General features: G+C 38.0%; 3 protein-coding genes across 4 annotated transcripts; 1 reads left to right on the top strand and 2 right to left on the bottom strand.

Annotated features, from left to right (window-relative positions):
* Positions 1 to 2,546: 2,546 nt before the first annotated feature.
* LOC129938545 (transmembrane protein 19) lies at positions 2,547 to 4,251 on the bottom strand. The gene is made up of 4 exons (XM_056046176.1): positions 3,936 to 4,251; positions 3,596 to 3,844; positions 3,382 to 3,534; positions 2,547 to 3,329 (listed from the first exon to the last, which is right to left on the bottom strand). Exons 1-4 carry the CDS (start codon positions 4,051 to 4,053, stop codon positions 2,848 to 2,850), a joined length of 1,002 nt encoding a protein of 333 aa, XP_055902151.1. The 5' UTR covers positions 4,054 to 4,251; the 3' UTR covers positions 2,547 to 2,847.
* A 4,952-nt stretch (positions 4,252 to 9,203) lies between these two features.
* Positions 9,204 to 10,913, top strand: LOC129939774 (ruvB-like helicase 2). 2 transcript variants are annotated; one of them, XM_056047905.1, is made up of 2 exons: positions 9,204 to 9,286; positions 9,349 to 10,913. In XM_056047905.1, the coding sequence occupies exon 2, from the start codon at positions 9,401 to 9,403 to the stop codon at positions 10,817 to 10,819; it is 1,419 nt and encodes a 472-aa protein (XP_055903880.1). In that variant the 5' UTR covers positions 9,204 to 9,286; positions 9,349 to 9,400; the 3' UTR covers positions 10,820 to 10,913. The 2 variants fall into 2 exon arrangements, with proteins under 2 accessions (XP_055903880.1, XP_055903881.1); XM_056047906.1 differs by having other exon boundaries at positions 9,215 to 9,286; positions 9,339 to 10,913.
* On the bottom strand, positions 10,887 to 11,711 carry LOC129939775 (BET1 homolog). The gene is made up of 2 exons (XM_056047907.1): positions 11,479 to 11,711; positions 10,887 to 11,399 (listed from the first exon to the last, which is right to left on the bottom strand). The coding sequence occupies exon 2, from the start codon at positions 11,336 to 11,338 to the stop codon at positions 10,991 to 10,993; it is 348 nt and encodes a 115-aa protein (XP_055903882.1). The 5' UTR covers positions 11,339 to 11,399; positions 11,479 to 11,711; the 3' UTR covers positions 10,887 to 10,990.
* Positions 11,712 to 22,763: the final 11,052 nt, after the last annotated feature.

The raw sequence follows: 22,763 nt of genomic DNA on the forward strand, positions 1-22,763 counted from the left end.
GTTCGAAAGTTTTATAAACAGGTGAGACGAAATTCACAGGTACATAAACCTAGAACCGAAGGCTGCAAAGACAAAAGTGGAAACATCATAGTGGAACCGCAGTCAATGCTGAGGATATGGAAGGAGCACTTCTGCAGACTATATAACGGCGACGACGAACTGAATTCCGATGCCAGCCAGGATGATCCATTCAACATAGACGACGAAAGTAAAGATGGCCATATCTAAACTGAAGTTTAATAAAGCCGCTGGAGCAGAAGGCTTGAATGTCGAACTCATTAAAGCAGCTGGAGATAAGTTGGTTAGGAGCATGCACCAACTTATCTGTAAGATATGGTCGGAAGAAAGCATGCCCGATGAATGGAAACTCAGTATTGTTTGCCCGATCCTGAAAAAAGGAGACCCTCTAAAATGCACCAACTATAGAGGAATTAGTCTACTTAACATCGCCTATAAAATCTTCTCTGCCGTAGTATGTGAACGTCTTAATCCCATCGTCAACAACCTGATAGGTTCTTATCAGTGTGTTTTTAGACCAGGAAAGTCCGCAGTTGATCAAATATTCACATTACGGCAGATCCTGGAAAAAAACCCAAGATCACCAAATCGACACCCACCACCTTTCACCGATTTCAAGTCCGCATATGACAGCATCTACAGGGACGTGTTGTAGTGTAGAGCCATGTCTAGTTTTGGCATCCCTGCCAAACTCGCCCGTTTGTGCAGGATGACCATGGAGAATTCACGCTGCTCCATAAAGTTTGGATGCGCTGTCATGTGATTTTTTTAACATCGTGCTTGAAAGAATAGTGCAGAGCTCGAGCTCACACGTCAACACTAGAGGCACTATCTTTCAAAAGTCTGTCCAATTACTAGCATATGCTGATGACATTGACATAATCGCAAGAACTCAGCGTGATGTCAATGGGGTTTTTGTGAGTATTGAAGCAGAAGCGGCAAAAATGGGTTTAACGGTTAATGAGGGCAAAACAAAGTACATGCTGTCGTCAAGAAAGGACATATAACACCGACGTCTTGGTCAAAACGTCACCATCGACAGACGTAACTTTGAGGTAGTCAATGACTTCGTCCACCTAGGCTCCGCTGTAAACGCAGAAAAGAACACCAGCGCTGAGATCAAACGCATAATAACTCTTGCTAACCGCTGTTTCTTTGGACTAAGAAAGCAATTGCGTGGTAAAGTCCTCTCTCGAGGGACCAAAGTGTTGCTATATAAGACCCTTATCATCCCCGTCTTGCTATACGGTGCAGAAGTATGGACTATGACAAAAGCGGATGAAAGCACCTTGGGTCGGTTCGAGAGAAAAGTTCTTCGTGTGATGAACGGACTGTTCAGCGACGTAGACTTAGCCAGAAAGGTAAAAGTCCAACGGCTAAGAAAGCTGGGTCACGTAGAGCGCATGGAAACCAATGCTCCGGCCCGGAAAGTCTTCGAATCCACACCCACAGGACAGCGCAGTAGATGAACACAGCGGATCAGGTGGCGCACACAAGTGGAAAGTGACCTCACGCAACTTGGAGTGCGAAACTGGAAACATCTAGCTAGGGACCGTGCTAGATGGAGAAGTTTGTTGGGTGAGGCCCTAGTTCACACAGGACTGTAGCGCCACCTAAAGTAAGTAAGTATTATGTCCACCTCCTGTTCCTCTTTCCGTTATTTTGTTTGTAGCAGCCTTTATCCTCACGTAGCGTTTTCCGTCGGTCCAAGCTTTATTAAAATGCTTTTTTGTTTTGCTCAATCTTTAGCAATGTGAATTAAATAGAACCCTTGCCTTCTTCCATTCGAACTCAGTCTTGATTGGAGGCCCAGCGCTATTAAGCTCAAGTGTAATCTGCTTCGAAAATGCATTTATTTTTTCTTTACTTTTGTTGACAAAACTTCTTGCGATTTCAGGCTTTCCGGCGTCTTGTTTAGCAGCATATTGCTTTGATTTGCATTTATTGATTTGGTCCTTACATATAGATACAAACAATAAAGTTATTTCGTTTTTTTGCAACTACAATTAATATAAATAACTAAAATTGTAAAATGTGTTGTTCTTCTGATCAACTCTAAAAACTAAGTGAAAATTATAGCGCCAAATGTCATTTTATTTCGCCCGAATTGAGTGCTCCCAACAGACATTTTTCGAACATGATTTTTTTTTTCGCCCGAATCTCACAATAAGCGAATTGAAAAAAAGGATCTTTTTCGGGTGGAATGGAATCTTGTTCACGTGAAACTCACAATAGGGCTGGAGAAAGCCACTACCACTACCGAAATTAAGTAAGTACTTCAAGACCTCAATCACTATTAGAGTTATTGCACGGAATTCATATTCAAAGTACTTGATCAGATAGGAAGGTATTTAAATTGTTTGAGAAATTAGAATACTTCAGGTATTAAGAAGAGTTCAAATACAAGTTAAAGTCCCAGTCATGGTTTCAAAGAAGAAAAGTGGTACTTGTACCTAACCGTCAAGTACACAGTCACGCTGAGAATCACTGAGTATCAATTACTTATCTTTTGAAAATTAGTAAGAAAATTTTGATTGTTTAAACAATTATAAATTTATTTCACAAAAAATGACTTGGTATGAATTAATAAGAAGTTAGCTAAGCAAACAATAAAATATTTTCTTACATTAAAAAATAATTATAAATAGTGTGATTCTGATTTGATGCATGCGTAGTTCACATAAATTTGCTTAAAATAAATAAAGAATCTGAAAATATTCGAGAATTCCATGAACACGCGAGTTAGTCACGAATAAAAAAAAGATAAAACAAACTTAGCTGCGCTACACATCACTGTTGCTTCTAGATTTGCGACTAGATTCATTTGTTTTATATTTCTGGCCACAATTTCAAGGCCACCAATGGCATGGTAACCCCAGTAATAATACTCGAAATCAAGTTCACACTGTGATTATCGAGAATTCTAAGGCCACTTATGTGTCGGACATTATCCCCAGGAACACAGACAATCTTTGAATCCTCATCGATGCCAGAATACTGCATTGTCGCACCTAACCATGAATCGACGAGGGAGCCAAAGAATCCAGCAAGTCCGCCGTAAAAGATTACTGGCCATTGAGGCGGACTGTGTTGGAGGGATTTTGTTTCAACTGTGTAGATGAGGGTTAGGTAGTAAGTTAGGCCAATGACGATTCCTCCGAGGAAACTGACCAGCAACCCAACCATGGACACACCTCCATTTGTGCCACGAGGGACACGTTTTCGGGTGGTGATTAGGAACGGGTCGCATTTGCTAAGAACACAACCTAGCTCACTGGCCCAGGTGTCTCCATTGCAGCATGCTAAGGCACCTAAGAAGAAATCAATGAGAAGAAGAACTATATAAGGCGTATTTATGCATACTAAGAACTGCGATTCCAAGCCAGCTGGATCGATAGTGCTGCTGAAAGTCGATGGGACGCTCACTGCTGCCACAGTCGATGATATAGAGAATCGCCAATTGTGTGGCCATCCCTCCATTGCAGAGAACTTGAACCCAATTACGCTGACCTTCACCTAAAATAGATGAAAAACAGAATAAAGTTTCACCTCGGCACTTTATTTAAGCTCGTCTTACCATCTTTAAAGTCTTTCTCGATCTTCTTTTTGATGTGAGCCCGGAATTTTGTAGCGCGAGAAGAGGAAAAGAAGAACGTAACTAAACACGCAAAGAACATATGACTAGATATGGACAGAACAAAAGCCACCACAATTCCCAGCGCAGCTCCCGACTTGTCAACAGATTTCCTCTTCAACGCAACCACAGCGAACAGCAGAGGCGCTAATGTCGAGAACAACCATCGTGTGGGCGGAATCACTCTTTGTTCTGACAAAAATACCAAACGTTATTTCAATTGAAAATATGAAGCACGTAGTGTGCGTGATTTGGTTTTTAAAGTTTTCAAATATTTTCTTACCATCGTCATCAATGGATTGGGACAACCTTGAAAACGCCACATTTCCAATCCACATGAACATCGACAGTGGAATGGAAAGCCCACAAAATAGCACGGGAAATAAATCTCTTGGATTCATCGTTGATTTGAGGCACCAAAATTGACTTTTTGAATTGCATAAAGTTTTTCTAGACTTTCAAATGATATTATTTGACCCTGCATTTAACTCAAAATTCCAACTGATAAGAATAGAAGAAAAATAAAAATAAGAAAAAGAAACTTTCTTTTTTTCGGTGCTCGTTGAAATTGAAATGTTTTCACTTTTTCTTTCATGTTTTTTTATTGGATTTTCTTTTGAAATGTCAAAAGTAACCGAACAAAAATAAACAATAACAAACGAACTGATTCACAATTGTGAATTAATGTGAATAAAATTTAAGGGGGAGTTTAGTCTACTACACACTACGTATGTTTTTGTTTAAAAAATCAATTTGTGACATTTGACAAACAAAAAGATTTCTCTATATTATTATTTCAATTTCAATAGATTTTATTTCAATAGTTAAGAATATACTTGTGGATTAATCTTATGTCACGGGTTTTTTGATCTTAACGATTCCCTGAGAGTGAAATAGAAACCTTGATGTCATGTATTTTGTATCCCTCCCTCAGGTTCAGTGGAAATATGGAAAAACTTTTTCAAATTGATTTTCGTTTATTTGGTAAAACCTTATAATAAAAATGTCTTTAGTTTCTTTGAAAAAATAGCTCCTTGGTTACTTTATTTTTAGACATCAAGAAGCTATTTTGACTTGCTAGATATGAGCTGCAAGTCGCTAAAAAGATTGACAAAATAAACGAAATACCAAAATCAAGCCCAGAAGGTTCTCCATATTTCCGCTTCCGTGGACTGTCCCGCTTGGATTTCCGCTGTATCTACAGAAGGGCTAGTAGATCAATGACTTAAAAAAACGTTTTAAAATTAATTGTTCTTTTTTCCACCAAGAGGACATGTGTAACTAAATAGGTTTCATCGCTTTCAAGTGGGATTTTCTATATGAATATTAACCGTCTAGTCCATATCAATGGCAGGTAAATTTATTCTCAGACACTTTGGGGGTAAAAAAACAGTTTATTGAAAAGATAATCATTTAACTTAAATAAATGAATGAAATTATCTTAATAGTAGTAGATAAACATAAAAACTTTCAGTAACATAAATGCAAAAAATAGTTTTGAGAGTTTGTTAACAATTTAACTTAAGTTCAATTCTTGAAGAATAGAATAAATTGTGAAAGTTATACGATGTTCGCTTTTAATATTTCCGGCCAAATAATCACACCATAAAAACTATAGGCCAACTAGGTATAGAATTATAGCAGCTAACTTCACGTTGATATCATTTTTTTCTTAATGTTACTAACCTTCGTAACGGTCGTAATATGAAGACACTTTTGAACTTGATTTTTATATTTTAATTATTTTGTCAAAATTTATAGCAATATATGTTTTGAAGAAAAAAAAACAACAGATGGCTTTTGAAAATGAATTATTATTTTTTCCGCCAAACCTACAAAGGAAAGCATAGCTAAGTTGACGGAATCACTGTCAAAGAAGAGTTTGTAGGAGCATAAGTACTGACTAGCAGTTCAAATGTTGAAATGATTTCACTGTTTTTAAACTTATTTTCGACGGACCAATTTTTGCATGGCCAGAAATTAAGGCAAAAAGTACTTCAATGTCCCGTAAAAATGTCGGCTCATTTGTAAAAAACGTACGAAACACCACTTCATCCTCGGTTCCAACAATGACACTCCTTATGTAAGCTCGATTGATAAAGCCAATTTTCTTGCAGCACAATCTGCTGTTAATTCAACGCTACCTGAGAGTGTTATGAGTCCTCCTGTTCTGGAGAGCGTAAACGATTTTATGGAACAAATCTTCTTTCGCACTCGTATAGTTGCAAGAGTACGGAAAGACCTTGACATAGGTACACAATCTGATGGCCTGGATAGTATTTCGCCTATTCTTCTAAAGAGGTGTTATTCAACGCTTGCGTTGCTTTTCCATTTTTCCTACTCTACATGTCCCTTTTCAAGCGGATTAAAAACAGCATTTGTACAGCCTGACCCTAAGAAAGGCGAATCCTCCTCTCCTTATAACTATCGTCGAATAGAAGTCACGTCCCTTGTTTCCAAGGTCATGGAAACGCTGATTCATTTTTTAGCTTAAGAATTATCTCGAAGAACAGAAGCTTCTTAATGAACAGCAATGTGGCCTCCGTAGCAATAGGTCCATTGGCGATCTCATGAAAGTAAGATTATTGCACTTAATATTTCAAAGGCATTTGATAGAGTTTGGCACCAAGCTCTCTTATCAAAAATGCGTGCTTTTGGAATTGATGGATATCTTCTTCGTGGTATTAGAAATTACCTTTCTAAGGCTAGGCGCGCAGGTGCAACTTTTTCGAAACTAAATAGTTCGATCGTTGCCCGAACATCGCGCACATAATAAAGTAGTCAACGAAATAAACCACAGCAAATATTTATTCACCTTGACTAAATTTGTCTCTCTCTTGCACTTACAGAAAATACTTCAGCGATTTAGTTGAATGCCCGGGCACTTACCTCTAATTCCTTCTGACACAAACTAAGAAATTGGTTGGAGGTGATTGTCTAGCTTATGTCAAGACACAAACTAAAAATTTGCTCGATTGGGCGAATGGTTTCTGCATGTGCGCGGACTATCCTATAAGTTTATAGTGCTGAAATTCATAAATTAAATGCTGGTGTTCCTCAGGGCACTGTTTTGTCGCCGACTCTCTTCCTTATCTTCATAAACGATCTTTTGTCAGCCACTTCTAATACATTAAACTGTTTCGCTAACGGCAGTACTCCCAGCTTTTCATATTCGTTGTAAGATTCATATCCTTGTCCTTCGGATGTGAAACTTCAACGGCAGCGAATGATAAGTTCATTAAATTTTGATCTCGGCAGCATTGTCCAATGGGGAATTATAAACCTTGTAGATTTTAATGCTTCAAATCTCAATGCTGTCTCCTATCGTTAAATCGTAACCCACCCCCATTGCCGCTATCCATGAGTGGCATTTACATCCAGGAAACTAATCAACTTTCAGTACTCGGTATGTGCATCACAGTTCACCTCTTCGATATCACATATTCGATATTGACAAAAATGCTGCTAGGTGCTTAGGATTTCTCCGACGGTGCAAGAAATTGTGTACCTCTTCTGATCTGGCTGTAATTATATAGCCTTCATTCGTCCAAAACTCGAATATAACTCAAATATTTGGGCAGATGCCCCTAAAATAAGTTTAAGTATTTTGTACAGGATCCAAAAAAGAGCTTTGAAAATGATAGACGATAGAACTATAATCAAAAAAATTATGTCACTCGAACACCACCGCAATGTTTCATGCCTTTCTTTCTACCGATATTTTTATAAACAGTGTTCTGTCAAATTAGCCAGTTGCATTCCTCCCCCTCCTCAAACAATTCAGCCGTAATACTCATATTTCTAGGAATGCTCATCAGTTTACCCTTGAGCTCAGTTTCAGACGTACTGTCAAGTATAGAGATTCTTTTTTTAACCACACATCGAGAATGTGGAATGCTTTAGCCAACTCTGTTTTTCCCTATCATTTTAACATTCAAAACTCTACGACCAATGTGCATCGGTATCTCCTCTTTCATCCTTCCCTATTTTCCTAAAGCTCGCACTGTGTTTAAAGTTTAAACATGTTAAGGGTATTAATAACCCCTTGAGTGCCCGTCAACTATAAAAAAAAGATACAAAATTGACAATCCTTGTCTACGAAACTTAATTTAAATGTGTGGGAACAAGAATAAATAAAATAAGGTATATTTGATTCTCCCAATGTATAAACAGATTTTCAAATTACTTAAAGCTTGCAAAAATCTAGTCAAAATAATTCTCAAAAAAATCTGAAATACTTAATTTTTCTGACACCGAAAATATAAGGAGCAGCCTCGGTAACATTAAAATAAAAATAATATTTCAGAAATCAGTATAATCGCACTAAATGTTGAAGGTCTGAAGCCTAAATCCGTAAAGCACTATTCACATGAGCAAGACCAACGAAGGAACGAATATTCGTCAATTTTGACATTTCTTTCACATGAGAGTTTTAAATTCATCCCGAATGAAGTTTGACAATTCTTTTTTTTTTTTTTGTGCATCATTATTGTGTTTTGTTTAAAAAAAAAAAAACGATTGAGAAAATGCGGTCGAAGATATATTTGTTTAAAAACAAGTTATTGGTGTCCTTGTTAATAAACAAAACAATAAAAAGATTTCATGTGCATCCATTTAATGCAAATCAGAAAATCGAAGTAGAATATGTTTCCATATCAATATTTTTACAAGGAGTCACAGCCGAACACCATTCACCACCGAAACCAAAACAAGAATGATTTTTGTAGGTTAAGTATGCGCGATTATTTTATTCGTTTTGAGTGTGGATAATGTGGAACGCGAATAAAGTTTGACAGTTCGTATCAACTACAATTTGTTTTGCGACGAATAAATTTGTTTTCTTAAATTTATTATTATTGAAAAGTAAAAGCATGCATCATAAATCAAATAGTAATTCTATTGCTATCGTTTTGTTAAGAATTTGTGTGGAAAAATGTCTTCAAACGTATATAAACTCACATTTTGTAATTCATTCGTCGTTCGTTGATCGCGCTTATGTGAATACTACTTAACAGTTATTTATTTTCGTTGAAAATATGGCTTTACCTTTGAAATTCCCGGGTATCAAACTGTAAACATCGCATCTATCAACTTTAACTTAGAATAACAAAATATTATGCCTATGAAATAATGAATGAATTGAGTGTACATAATTATTTTCCCCAATCTTTGTGGCTCCTACTTTTCTTTCTTATTAAACGTCAAGCCATAACCCTGGAGAGCTATTGTAGCGAAAAATTCTTTTCAGCACCATTTTCTGCTTTTCCAAGTTCTAAGTCTTAAAAATTTCGAAAAAGTATTAGCATTTAAAACATTTTGTCATTAGACCGTTAAAATTACTTTTTAATAGGCTTAATGGGCGCATTCTTCGTAGTATTTGAATCACTTCTTGAAAAATGTCTTATTTAAACAAAAATGATGTTAAAATCTCTGGAGGTTATTACAAAATGTATTTGTTTGATAAAATACTCTAAGACCCATGCCATCTCTCTGTTACACACAAAAATCGGGTCATATTGGCATCACTAAATCATTAGCTCTGTGCACGAAATGTCAAACTGTCAAAAAACAAATCACGCTTTCAGCCGAACAACGAACGAAAGCCGAAATTTTAGTTTCTTTCTCGAACAAAACGTTAGTAACAACTTTTATTTACGTCTCTAGGCAACAATTAAAAATATTCTAGAACTTTTCAGCTCCTAGCAAAACTGAAAACACTCCCTGTAAAGATTCCAAACTATTCCCAAGATGACTGATGAAAAAATCGAAGTTCGTGATGTTACTCGCATCGAAAGAATTGGCGCTCATTCGCACATCCGAGGTTTGGGACTCGATGATGTTTTGGAAGCACGAGCCGTCTCCCAAGGTATGGTTGGTCAGAAGGATGCCCGTCGGGCGGCAGGCGTAGTTGTACAGATGGTTCGTGAGGGAAAAATCGCCGGACGATGCATTTTGCTAGCTGGAGAACCAAGTACCGGCAAGACAGCCATTGCCGTGGGAATGGCTCAGGCTCTGGGTACTGAGACTCCATTCACTAGTATGTCCGGATCGGAGATATACTCGCTGGAGATGAGCAAGACAGAGGCTCTATCACAAGCTTTGAGGAAGAGCATTGGCGTACGCATCAAAGAAGAGACGGAAATTATCGAGGGTGAAGTGGTGGAGATCCAAATTGACCGACCAGCCACCGGTACTGGACAGAAAATAGGCAAAGTCACCCTAAAGACCACCGAAATGGAGACAAACTACGATTTGGGTAACAAGATCATTGAGTGCTTCATGAAGGAGAAAATCCAAGCTGGCGATGTGATTACCATTGACAAGGCTTCAGGAAAGGTGAGCAAACTGGGCAGGAGCTTCACTCGTGCACGAGACTACGACGCCACTGGAGCCCAAACACGATTCGTTCAGTGCCCCGAGGGTGAACTACAGAAACGCAAGGAAGTCGTCCACACCGTGACCTTGCACGAAATCGATGTCATCAACTCCCGGACACACGGATTCCTGGCTCTCTTCTCGGGAGACACCGGAGAGATCAAACAGGAGATCCGAGACCAAATTAACAACAAAGTTCTGGAATGGCGCGAGGAGGGCAAGGCCGAGATAAACCCTGGAGTTCTGTTCATTGACGAGGTGCACATGCTGGACATTGAGTGCTTCTCCTACTTGAATCGTGCTCTTGAGAGCGATATGGCTCCCGTGGTCATCATGGCCACCAATCGCGGAATCACCCGCATCCGCGGAACTAACTACCGCAGTCCCCACGGCATTCCCATCGACTTGCTCGACAGGATGATCATCATCCGCACCGTGCAGTACTCCGAAAAGGAAATCAAGGAGATCTTGCGAATTCGGTGCGAGGAGGAGGACTGTCTGATGCACCCCGACGCCTTGATGATCCTCACACGCATCGCCATCGACACAAGTCTGCGATACGCCATCCAGCTGATCACAACGGCCAATCTGGTCTGCAGAAGACGCAAGGCCACCGAAGTGACCACGATGGATGTCAAGAAAGTCTACTCCCTGTTCCTGGACGAGCATCGATCCAGCCAAATCCTGAAGGAGTACCAAGACGAGTACATGTTCAACGAGATCAGCGAAGAGCCCAAAACAGAGCCAGGTACCACTGGCAACGCTCAGCCCATGGATTGCGGTGATTACTAAACAGCAGGCGGTCGCTTGGAATTCCTTAGTTTGTAGTTTTTGTTGTTCTTTTAACAATTAAATAAGATTTTCTCTTTTTTCCATGAAACATAAAGCTTTTATTTTATTTCTTTTTAAACATAAATTCTTGTAAATAAGTTGGTTCATCCACTTGCCGTCCCCACTCCAGACTCACTTTAGTTTTATCACAACGTACAGCAAGAAGAACACGAACAGAACAAAGAGGAACATGTAGCACATATGTTTGGTTCCGCCGTGTTTCCCCAGGCGGATGACTCGTGTCATCGTTGTGCCCAGGAAGCCGCCGGTTCTGTCCATGTCGTCGTCAATGCCACGCACCAGTTTGTCCTGGTAGCGTACCTCATTCCCAATGTCGATGGTCAGCGATTTGAGGGCGCCGATTTTTTGTTTCAATTCTTCGGCGGCTCTTTCGTTCTCTTCTTCGAGGGCGTCTTGGTTGAGGCGACTGGGACCGGGATTTTGGGGAATCGGTTGGTAGGAGTAGTTCGATCGACGCATGTTGATTGATTTGTTCGAAGCCAGCGTAACGGAATGTGAGATTCTCTGGAAAGCGAGCTGCCTAGGAGAGTGATTGGGCAATTTTAATTTCGAAATATTTTATTCTGGTGAACTTTGTTTTCACAGAGAATGACACGTACCTGTTATTTGTTTTATTTTATTTAAAAATATCGATATTCTTATTGAAGTGTGACTTTTGAAAAAGACACTTGCTTTGTTACGAAGTTGTTAGGATTGAGTGATTCAATTCATTTTAAACAAACAAAATATTTGGGAAAATCTTGAGAAATTAATCAAAAGAAATTTTTGTTTTCGATTTCAATTGATTTTGACAACCTTAGTTTTTTTTTGGTGCACATCACATTCCAATTCATTTATGTGTGCGTTGGCAAATGTCAAAATGGATAAATGATTCACGGTGGATGGATAAAATTCAGGAAGGTTTACAATGGTTGGGCAAGGTTGGTGTCTGGGGTAAGTAGAATTTAGGTGTGTTCATAAAATTGAGTCTAGAATTGCCACATTCCATAAAAAGAAACCGAGTTAAGGTACTATTCACATGAGCACGACCAACGAATTAACGAATATTCGTCGATTTTGACAATTCTTTCACATGAGAGTTTTTAATACGTATCAACTACAATTTTTTCGCGACGAATAAATTAATGTATTATATTGCAAAGTAAAAAGATGCATCATAAATCAAATATAAACTATATTGCTATCGTTTTGTTAAGAATTTGTGTGGAAATATAGTGGTGGACACGAATTTAGCACATGAAAAGAGTACCAGTATCAAGAGCCTTGCAGATGAGAGCGAACAACGAATGAACCAATGGACGAAAAAACGTCATTTTACACATTTCAAAAATTCAATTTCAAACAAAAAACACATTTTAATATAAGAAATCAATTCAAACTTATGTTAGGATAATAAAATTTGTGTGTTTGCTACGAACTGTCAAACTCTATTCGCGTTCCACATACCATCCACACTGCAACGAATAAATTGTTCGCGCTCAACTTAACCTCAAAACTATACCCCTCTCGTTTTGTTTGTTGAAAAGGGTAATTATAAATTGACAATTCGTCGCTGTCTGCGACTTTCACTTTCATGTGAAAGGAAAGTCAAAGTATGCGATGCGAACACCCACAGTTCGCAGTTCGCAGTTCGTACCTCATGTGCAAGATGTTTTATTCTACTTTCAATTTTGTATTACTTGCAAGTAACGGTTCATTTTTATGTTGTTACTATGACTACTTTATATGGTAATAAAATGTGTCAATGATTGAATAGTTAAATTATGTTTTGCGAAAATGCAGATTGATTGTGATTTGCGTTGTTTTTAGCTATACATAAATTTAACTCGTTTTGCAATCAAAGAGTGTATTTTTAATTTTTGTGTTTTTTTTAAAAAGAAAAGCAAAATGATGCCCAAAGAAAAAAAGAAGTCTGATCTTGAAAATAAAGTCAAAAGGGCGGACGGTAACAGACATTTCTAAGTTGTTATAATGCTCTAGGAAGCTGGTTTATAATGGGCTTCGTCATTTCATAAAGTTTAGAGTGATTGAAAACGTTAAACAAAACCCCTTGCCAAAAAGACAACTACGAATGAAGATATAATTACTTATAGGTTATCGACCAAGGATCCGCTTAAGACCTCCAGTATCATTCGAAGCAAACTTTCAACGAACTATGGAGTAAATGTTTTCTCAAGGACTAAAGACGCCGATTAAATGAGAACAATCTACGTGGGTGCGTTGCTCAGAGAAAACCACTTGTATCAAAACAAAGTCTGATGTTAAGGTTACAGTTTGCCAAAGCTCACCTAGACAAACCAATTAGTTTTTAGAAAAACATGTTCTGGAGCGATGAATCCAAATTCTGCCGGTTCGGATGGATCGGATGGGGAAAAATATGTATGGCATCCATAAAACGGGGAATATGACCCAAGGTACACCATTTAGACGGTGAAACACGGTGGAGGCAACGTTATGGTCTGGGCTGTTTTTTCATGGCACGGCGTTGGCCCCATCGTAAAAATTGACACCAAAACGGACCAGAACGTGTACAGAGATGTCCTGTTGGATCATATTATACCCTACGCAGAAAACAATTTTCCGTTATTATTTTTCATTTTCACAGGATCACCTATGTGGTTCATTGACGTTATTGAAACTCAGAAATTAGATGAAGACAATGGCTTGGGTTATCATTTTACATATGATACATATTGTAACGAAGCGTCACACCGACCGACACCAATCAACCTCCATCTACCGACCGACACCAATCAACCGAAAACTGCATACCGTTCAACTGAAATAAGTGACACCAACACGCAGCCGAAATACAAAAACAAAATACATGTGATATTGTTGTTCGTCATTAAAGAGTTCACATTTGGTTCCTGCAGGAGAATTAGCTTATTGACCCAAGAAATCCGAAGAAATAGGAATATTGCTCGCCGAAATTTATTAAAGGTTTTGAGCTTTATATTCAAAAGCTCAAGTTTCGCCCGATATTCTTCTTCTCTATTAAGAGTCGATGGGCCGTTGCTCCATAGCGTACTGTTTAGTAACAACACATTATTGTGTTATTGACCTTCAGTGTCGAAGGGCACTTGCCGAATTATTGTGTTATTCCCCTTCACCCTTCCGGTGTCGATGGGCACTTGCTGAATTATTGTGTTATTCCCCTTCACCCTTTTGATGTCGGCGGGCACTTGCCGTATTATTAAGTAATTCCCCTTCACCCTTCCTGTATCGATGGGCAAGAGACCGTAGGATTAAGTTTGTATGTAATAGTTATTTTATTATTATCAAGGTATCCTATTGTTTAGTCTTAAGCCGCTTTATTGGTTTAAAAAAAATAAAATCTGGAAAAAGAAAATCTAATTCTTTTTATTTGGTCAATTTTCTATACTCGAGTTTCGTGCTTTCTCGAGACGACCCTGGAGTCCGGCGAGCTTACTTCAGCCTAAGGAAAAGAAGCATCACAATATGTATGTAGTTATTTCTCTACAAACAAACTGGAAAGACATTTGTGTTGGGGTTAAAAATAAACAATGGAAAAGCTAAAATGTTCAGTTTCGGAATCTTCCAGTCATTCTATATTATAAACATTGCTCAGCAACCAGTAGAAAAAGTCTACTAGGTGCGGAACCAAAGAAAATATTACTTGATGTATTGGGACATCTAAGGCTGCGTTCGAGATGTTGTCCAATGTTTGGAGGAAAAACTCTTTCAACTTGAACACAAAGCTACTATTGTTCCCCTCAAATGTTGAATCAGTATTGTTATATGGAAGGAACACCCAACAAAATAAGAGCAACGATTATCAGTATTTTGCAAACTTTTAATAATAGGTTTCTAAGAAATATCTATACAATATTGAATAAATTGATACTGTTATGGGTAGAAGCAAATGTGGCAGTGAATTGGACGCACGCTTCGAATAGGTCTTGTTTCTGACAATAAAATTGCAATTTTTCAATGGGTGTTTTAATAGCCTTAATTTAAATCCGACGTTAAAATGTTAAAATGTATCACGTAACAATTTTGAAAAACACAAATAAAAGGCTTTCTTAATTCATGAAGTAGCTGTAAGAGATTTACAAATCTTGAACCTTTTTCTTCAATATTCGTTGAAATGTTTAAAGTATATGTGCTAAAACAGTTTTCAACAGAAGAAGGCAAAACGTTTTGAAAGTAAATTTTGTTCTTGGAACACATCTATCATCTAAACAATATTCTATTATACAAGTTTTTGAAATATACAAACAAAATATAAAAATAAAGTTGAAAACTAGTATTTTAAATATTTGAGCATATAGTTAAGATCGAAGTTCGGATTAAATATACACTTCAAAACATGTTTTTCAAAACTATGCAAGTGTTAAATTTAAGGATTGCGAGATAACGGCGCGTAGTAGTAGTGGAGGTCCCACCACACTCTAGTTATGACCCACGCACTTTATAGGTCTGAAGACCTAAGTAGGTAAGTAAGTACAGTTTAAATTATTGATTCGTCGTTGTGAAATACCTTTCCCCTTTAATACGTTTAACCGTTTTCCTATTTGGCTACGTGATAAATAAGACTGATAATATTTCTCAAATTTTTAAAATTTATGTTTTTATTTATGGCTTTCATTTTTTTATCATGGTACAATTTAAGGCGGAGTGTTTCAGAGTTACTGCATATGCAAATGCGTGCATTTGGTGTTGATGAATCCCTTCTTCGTTGGGTTAGAAATTACCTTTTAATTCAAGTAATAATACTTTACTTAAGTTGGCGCTACAGCGCATTGTGCTCCTGGGCCTCAAGTAATAACTTTCGCCAGCTTACTCGATCTCTAGCTTGCTACCTACAGTTTCAAATATTAAGTTGACGTGCGTCGGACTCAACTTGATCACTCTACCGGAGATGAGGCCTGCATCTGCTTCTTGTTCCCTCAGGCTTGGCGTTAAATATCTCTGCGCTGATGTCATTTGGAGAATTAAAAGCAGTGCCCAGATACAAAAATTCATTTACCACCTCGAAGTTGTACCAGTCAATTGTCACATTTTGACCAAGTCTACGGTGTGAATCTACTCTATTTGAAAACAGTTAATACTTCGTTTTGTCATTGTTAATGTCAAGTCTCATTTTCTTCCCCTCAGACTCGACATTAGAGAAAGCACCCGTCACTGCTCGTTTGGTTCTTCCCATAGTGTCGATGTCATCTGCATATCCAAGATATTGTGTATATTTTTGAAAGATGGTGCCACTTGTACAGCGCATCGCCTTGTCGAATACCTCTGGTGGTTTAGAAGGTTTCGGTCGAGTCTCTTCGACGCAGCAACGAGCATTTTCCAGCGTCATCCTGATAAGTCGTCTCAGTTTGGTAGGGATTCCAAAATTCAACATGGCACGGTATAGTTCGTTTCTGCCTACCCTGTCATAAGCTGCATTAAAATCGATGAAAAGATGGTTTGTCTTGATGTTATGTTTTTGGGTCTTTTCCAGGATTTGTCGTTGAGTGATAATTTGGTAGATGGTAGATTTTCCAGGCCTGAAGCCACACTGGTAAGGGCCAATTAGTTCGTCAGTAAATGGCTTCAGGCTAATGCCTCTGTAATTGGCGCACTCGTTCCACTCGTCGGGCATGCTTTCTTTCGACCAAATTTTAGTAATTAGCTGGTGCATTCTCCCTACCAGATCTGCTTCAGCGTACTTTAAAAGCTCCGCCTGCAGACCGTCATCAACGGCCGCTTTGTTGGACTTCAGCCTGGTGATGGCCAGTTTGATCTCACTCTAGATCGTCAACCAAATAGATTTGACGTGGCTGCTCGCAGGCGGAATCGTTGACTTCATCACCATTAAGCAGCTGGTTGAAATGATCTCTCCAGATTTTTAGCATTGACTGACTTAGCATTTTCAGGCTCCAGGGCGGCTAGTGAATCCCGTTGTTTTTTTTGTACTCTTCTATCAAAGCTCCGCACCTGTTTCCTGTTAAAACATCCCTGGATCTCCTCTACTTCACGGTGCTCATGGGCTTTTTTCTTTCTTCTGAGCAAGCGGTTCTCATCTCTTGTCTTGTCGACGTAGAGCTGGCGGGAAGATCATGTACTCTTTTGCTGACACAATCTATATGCCCCCGTTTTGACTTTGTTTGCCTGAGCACATTCAGAGTCAAACCAGGGGTTCCTTGGTGGCGCCTGTGAGAAACCTAACACCTCTTCTGCAGCATTCCTGATGGATTGTTTGCAAAGCTTATAGTGGGTCTATGGGCACATCTCGTCCGTTGTAAGGATACTCGGTCTTCAAAGGCATTAGCGGTATCCTCCTGCTGCAGTCTTTCAACGTTGAATCTACTCCTCGTGTTTTTTGTTTGCTTAAGAGCTTCCATTAATATTCCTTCGAGCATTTTAGCACCAACTAGGTAGTGGTCGGAATCTATGTTGGCTGATCTGTGCGTACGAACGCCAAGTATGCTAGAGCAGTGTCTTCCGTCAATATCAACATGATCGATTTGGTAGCATGTTCGTTCATCGGGGGACTGCCAAGTACCTTTGTGGATATCTGGGCTAGGGAATCTGGTGCAACTCAACATCATGTTTTCTCGGCTATGAAGTCGATAAGCTTGAGTCCGTTTCCAGATGTGATGTCGTGTAGGCTATGTCTTCCGATTGACCTACCAAAGATGCCTTCTTTACCAATTTTGGCGTTAAAACTTTTTTACCCCTATTGATCTGGCTATAATTTGTAAATCCTATATTCGTACAAAACTTGAGTACATTTTCCATATTTGACCAGTTGCTCCTATAACCCACTTGAGTCTCTTGGACAGAATTGAAATTTCAGCTCTAAAAATGGTAGGTGACCGATGTCTTACTGAAACTTTTGCATCTCTTCAGCAGCGTTGTAAGGTTTCACGTCTCTCAATATTTTATCGCTACTTCCATGAGCAATGCTCTAATGAAATAGCCAGTTGCATTCCTCCCCTCAAACAATTTAACCGTAAAACTATTTCTTTGAGGAATGCCCATCAGTTTACCCTTGAGCCCAATTGGTCGTACTGTAAAGTACACATATTCTTTTTTTAGTCGCACCACACGAATGTGTGAATGCTTTACCAGACTCAATATTTTCTACTCACTACAATGTTTAGGCATTCAAAACCAATGTGCATCGGTATCTCCTTTCAAATCCTATCCTTCCTTCCTAATTACTCGCACTGTGTAAAATCATTATAAGGGTATTCAAATCCCCTTGAGTGCGCGTACAATATAAACAAAAAAGTTGCTATAGCGGTAACAAGAAAGCATCTTAGCACACTAACTCTTATAAGATTCTTTAGATAAACTGATATTTTGCGCTGATCGCTTTGGGCTGGCTGTCAACCCACACAAAACTGAATCAGTCCAATTTTCGAAGAAATACAAAATTCCAACTGTTAACCCTCCCTATATTAAAGGTATCAAATTAAAAACCCAGGACCCACCATCCCAATCATTGTAGCGGAACTTTGCGCAATCAAAGAACTCTTGTCCTGGCTAGAAGAAAACGTGATATCAATATCTGATATCCATATTTTCTCAAATAGTCAGGAGGCTATCAAATCTTAGGACTCTGTCTCTACAAAATTTATAACAGTCCATACCAACTGTTGATCATCTCTAATAGAGATTGCACAACAGTTTACCTTTGCTGGCTGGCGGGTCTTAGAGATATTCCATTAAATTGTAAGGCAGATGAACTCGCCAGAATTGGTACATAACAACCCATTCTACCACGTTTGGCTAATGCAAGCATCGCTTCCCGTAAACTTATGCTAATGCAAAACGCTATGAAGAAAGCAAACATCAGTTGGAATATAATCACAACATGTCAGTCACGAAAAATATTTGTCCTACACTATAGATTTAAAGGGCTCAAGGCGCTTGCTATCGCTAAGCGGATCGGATATAAGCTCAATATTTGGTGTCATAACCGGTCACTGTCTAATAGGAAAGCACGCCAAGCGTCAAGACGTATTTTCAAATGTGTTTTGTAGAAGCTGTATGAATGAGAAAGAGGAGGAAACAGTTGTTCACCTCCTCTGTGCAAGCCCTGCTCTAGCTCAAAAACGCAAGATTAACCTAGAAGAATTCTTCTATAAAGATCTAAACGATCTCAATCATATTAACAAAAGCAGTCTTACACGTTTCGTAAAAGGAAGCTTCAAAACTTATGTGATATCACAATGGGCCATTAAATTGGCCTAGGTGTGTCCTACTCCATCACGGCCAGCCATTTCAACCTAACCTAACCTATGGCACAACTTCCAAAATGTCTTACTTATTTTGCAAAGTAATTCTTGCGAAAGTATTTTTCGTTTTTTCCAAATTTCTTCTTGCAAACTTTTGATGAGCCACCTATCCGACTCACCAGGCTCAAGCTCATTTCAAATTAGCTCCAGATTGAAACCAATCATTCAATAAACGGAGTAGTACAACTTGATTGAAAAATATAAACACAATCCAAAGTTCTTTTCCATTGGCTTCAAGCATGCCAATACTTTGCATTCAAGTCTCCAAGTATCTTTTTTCTGATGTTAGTTTGCTTAAGAAATCAAAAGCCAATAACTTTATAGCAGCTTACTGTAATTCTTTTCCTTTTAAAACAAAAGTTCAATTAAAAAACACCAAAACAACAACAAAAACTAAAAACCTCAATCACCATTTTTCAAAACCCTTAGTACAAAACCAACTAGTATAACAATATTATTGCACTTCAAATTCAAATCTATTTTATTATTTATTCTCTTTCATATTTTTGTTGCTGTTTCAACAAAATAACCAACAATTTCAATTCCATTTCAATTTGCATCTCATCAAAGAAAATGTTGATTGCCACAGAAGAGAGGGGTAAAATAGAAAACAGAGGTTCTTCAAAATTAGTTCAAAAAATGAAAAATACAAACAGAAGAAAATACAAAACAAAAAAATAACAACGATTTAAGCCCTTAACTCTCTTCTTATCCAATTAAATCCGTCTTAGGGCTGAAAAAGCTGATAAATTAAATTGGACTAATTATTGCCACAGAATTTCCACTCAGCTCAGAAAGAGAGAGCCCTCCTCCTTCTACCGCAACAAGATGGCATAACACGAAACCCTAACCACATCCACTTCCCTCTTATCATTGATGAAATAACCTAACCTCTATACCTTATCTTTAGAAGGTTCTCAGTTTTTGTTTTTGCCAAAGAGATGCACGGATGCTATGGCAAGGACCTCCTCAACAAAAACCAAGTTCAACAATTTGCAACAGGATACCGGACGAAAAACGATAAATTTTCCCACAAAAGTTTGGTTGTTTGATGGCGGCACAGTAATGGTGGCGCTGGCTGGGTGCTGCTGAGCTGGTGTTCCTGTGGAATAGGGTATAGGTAAAAAGCTAACTTTTAATTACTCTTACAAAGTAAGGGACGGACGGAGGCGGGGGTGATGTTACGGTGTGTTGCTAATGCCAACGGCATGGCAAATGGATTGTAGCTGCGTGTGATAACGTAGGTACCTATTTGTTTAATTTCGAATTTCTAATTCAATTCATCAGGTAATTTAAAGTCGAAACGGTATGCATGTAAGCTAAAAGACCAGACCACCTTTCGTTCCCGTCTAAGGAAACAACAGAAAAAAAAACTTGAAAAACAAATTCCCTGAAAAATCTTGCTTGTTTTATGGCCCAAAGAGATTAGAGAGATAGGTAGGAGTATTTTCTAAAAATAGGCCAGTAATTTTGAAGAGCATGTTTTTCAAAGTAATTGCTTTACACCATACCCCCTGCCACGTTAATATTTCATCCAAATCCTCCTCCCTTATATTGGTCCTCTGTTAATTGTGATTTAATAGAATTAGAGTGGTAGAAGCAAAGAAAAGATCAAGCGGACTTTAAGGATAGCTCAAACATTGGACAAAAGTTAAATAAGGATTTTTTGGAAACATTGCCGATAACTTATTTTTGGCTCGTGATTTCGTGCGGTTAAAAGGTTTTTGTAATTTTAATGAGGGTTTAAGGCGTTTGCCCGTTTAATAGTACCTCGTGGCTAAAATGAAGTGAGTAACCTATGTTAATTAGGGAAGGAGGGGCCGTGGTTACAAATGCAAACTGGATTAGAACTAAACTAACATCGAAATGCTTTTATCAGTGTACCGATAGTCCTTGGAAAACAAAAGGGGTATATGACGGACGTGGCCCTGCTCAAATAATGCATAACCTGGAGAAGTAAAATTCATTCACATGTTAAGCATTTTCTAAAAATTCTAAGAATTGTGTAAATTTAAACTTATTTTAGTTGATAAGGATTTCAGGAAATCGTTCAATGATAAGGTTTCGTTTTTTAATTTCAAAGTTCCTAAAATTCAAAAGTTTTGAGAAGTATGTGTCACATTCACATCAAGTCACATAATCTGCCCCACCCTCCTCCATCGCCTTTATTTTCAAGCTAATCTGCTTTGGATTAAGTCCATTGATGTGAAGTACTCGTAGTTTACGCACATAAAAGTCCTTCTAATGTTCTTGTCATTGCTGTTGCTAATGTCCCTACTGCTGTTCTTGGATCCTGGATCCTAGCTCCTGGCTTCTGGCTCCTGCTGCTGTTATGCTCTTTCTGTATATTGCTTGTGCTGTCCATGTTCATTGAAACATTTTAAATTGTTTCTTCAAAAGCAGCAAAGCAGGACACAACGACTTCGGAACGGATGATGATGCCGACAACGAAGACGACGTCTGACTGTCCCCAAAGTTGTTTGAATATTTACTTGATTAAAGTTCTTTCTTCTTTTTGTTTCAATTTTTTTTTTGATGTAAAGTTGATTAAGAAACTTTATGCAGTTTGCATCAGTTTATATACTGGACTGCTGTTGTTGCTGTTGCTGCTGTTGAGCTGCATCAGCTGTACTGCAAGAAAGGAGGGGCTATTGGGGGTTAGACATTTTCTTCATCATTTTCTGAAAATTTTCACAAAATGAAGACGGGAAAGTTTAAAAAATATTCTTTTTTAATACTTTTTTGTTGTTGTTGTTCTTATTTCGGAAAGAAAAGTTAAACAGATGAAAGAAAGTGAATTGAAATAAATGAAGTTGCAAGTTAAGTTTCGCGAATATGCAGCTGCAAATACTAGTATTTCATATTTTTTTTTAATATTTTCTTTTATTCAAAAAATATAGCTTTAGGTAGAAGGCGTCTCTTGTTGAGTGAGTGACTGGTTAAAGTAGAGGTCTGATTTGTCAAGTTTAGGAAATAAGCAAGGGAATTTACACTGATTGCCATCATTATCATCATCATCATCATGATGTCAAAACATTTGTGAATTAAAATTAATAAATACAATTAAAAGTTTGGTGTTTTTTGTTTGTTTTGTTTTTATTAGTATAACTTAGTTAACTTGGAATCTTATAAAGTTGATAATTAATGAGTAATTAATGCATAACTATAGTTTGTTTATATTAAAATTACACCTCACCTAGGGGGACTTTAAAAACGCAAAACAGGGTTATTCACTGCGTCGATTTCAATCATAAAATTTCATAAATGTAACAGGTTATCCATTTTTGGGTTCTAAAAGTATTAGGCTAGAATTCGACATCTGACAAACTAAGTTGTTAAACCAATTTTTTGTTCAGTTGAAAGTCTGACATTTACGAAAACGGATTGCTTAACTACGTTCAAATTGTTAAAACCTACTACAAAAATGGTGATTCTGCCACAGTGACAGCTTTAAGAGGAGATTATGGTTTTCACAATTGTGAAGAAATTTGAAGAGACTGGATTGGTTACAGATGTTGTAAAGACTGTTGATCATCGTTTCGCCCGTACTACTGAAAATATTGCTGCTGTAAGTGAGAGTACTGCCGAAGACCCGAATGTGTTGATTCCACGTCGTTCTCAGAACTGTCTTA

The sequence above is a fragment of the Eupeodes corollae genome, chromosome 1, assembly GCF_945859685.1.
Source record: "Eupeodes corollae chromosome 1, idEupCoro1.1, whole genome shotgun sequence".
Classification (NCBI taxonomy): Eukaryota; Metazoa; Arthropoda; class Insecta; order Diptera; family Syrphidae; genus Eupeodes; species Eupeodes corollae.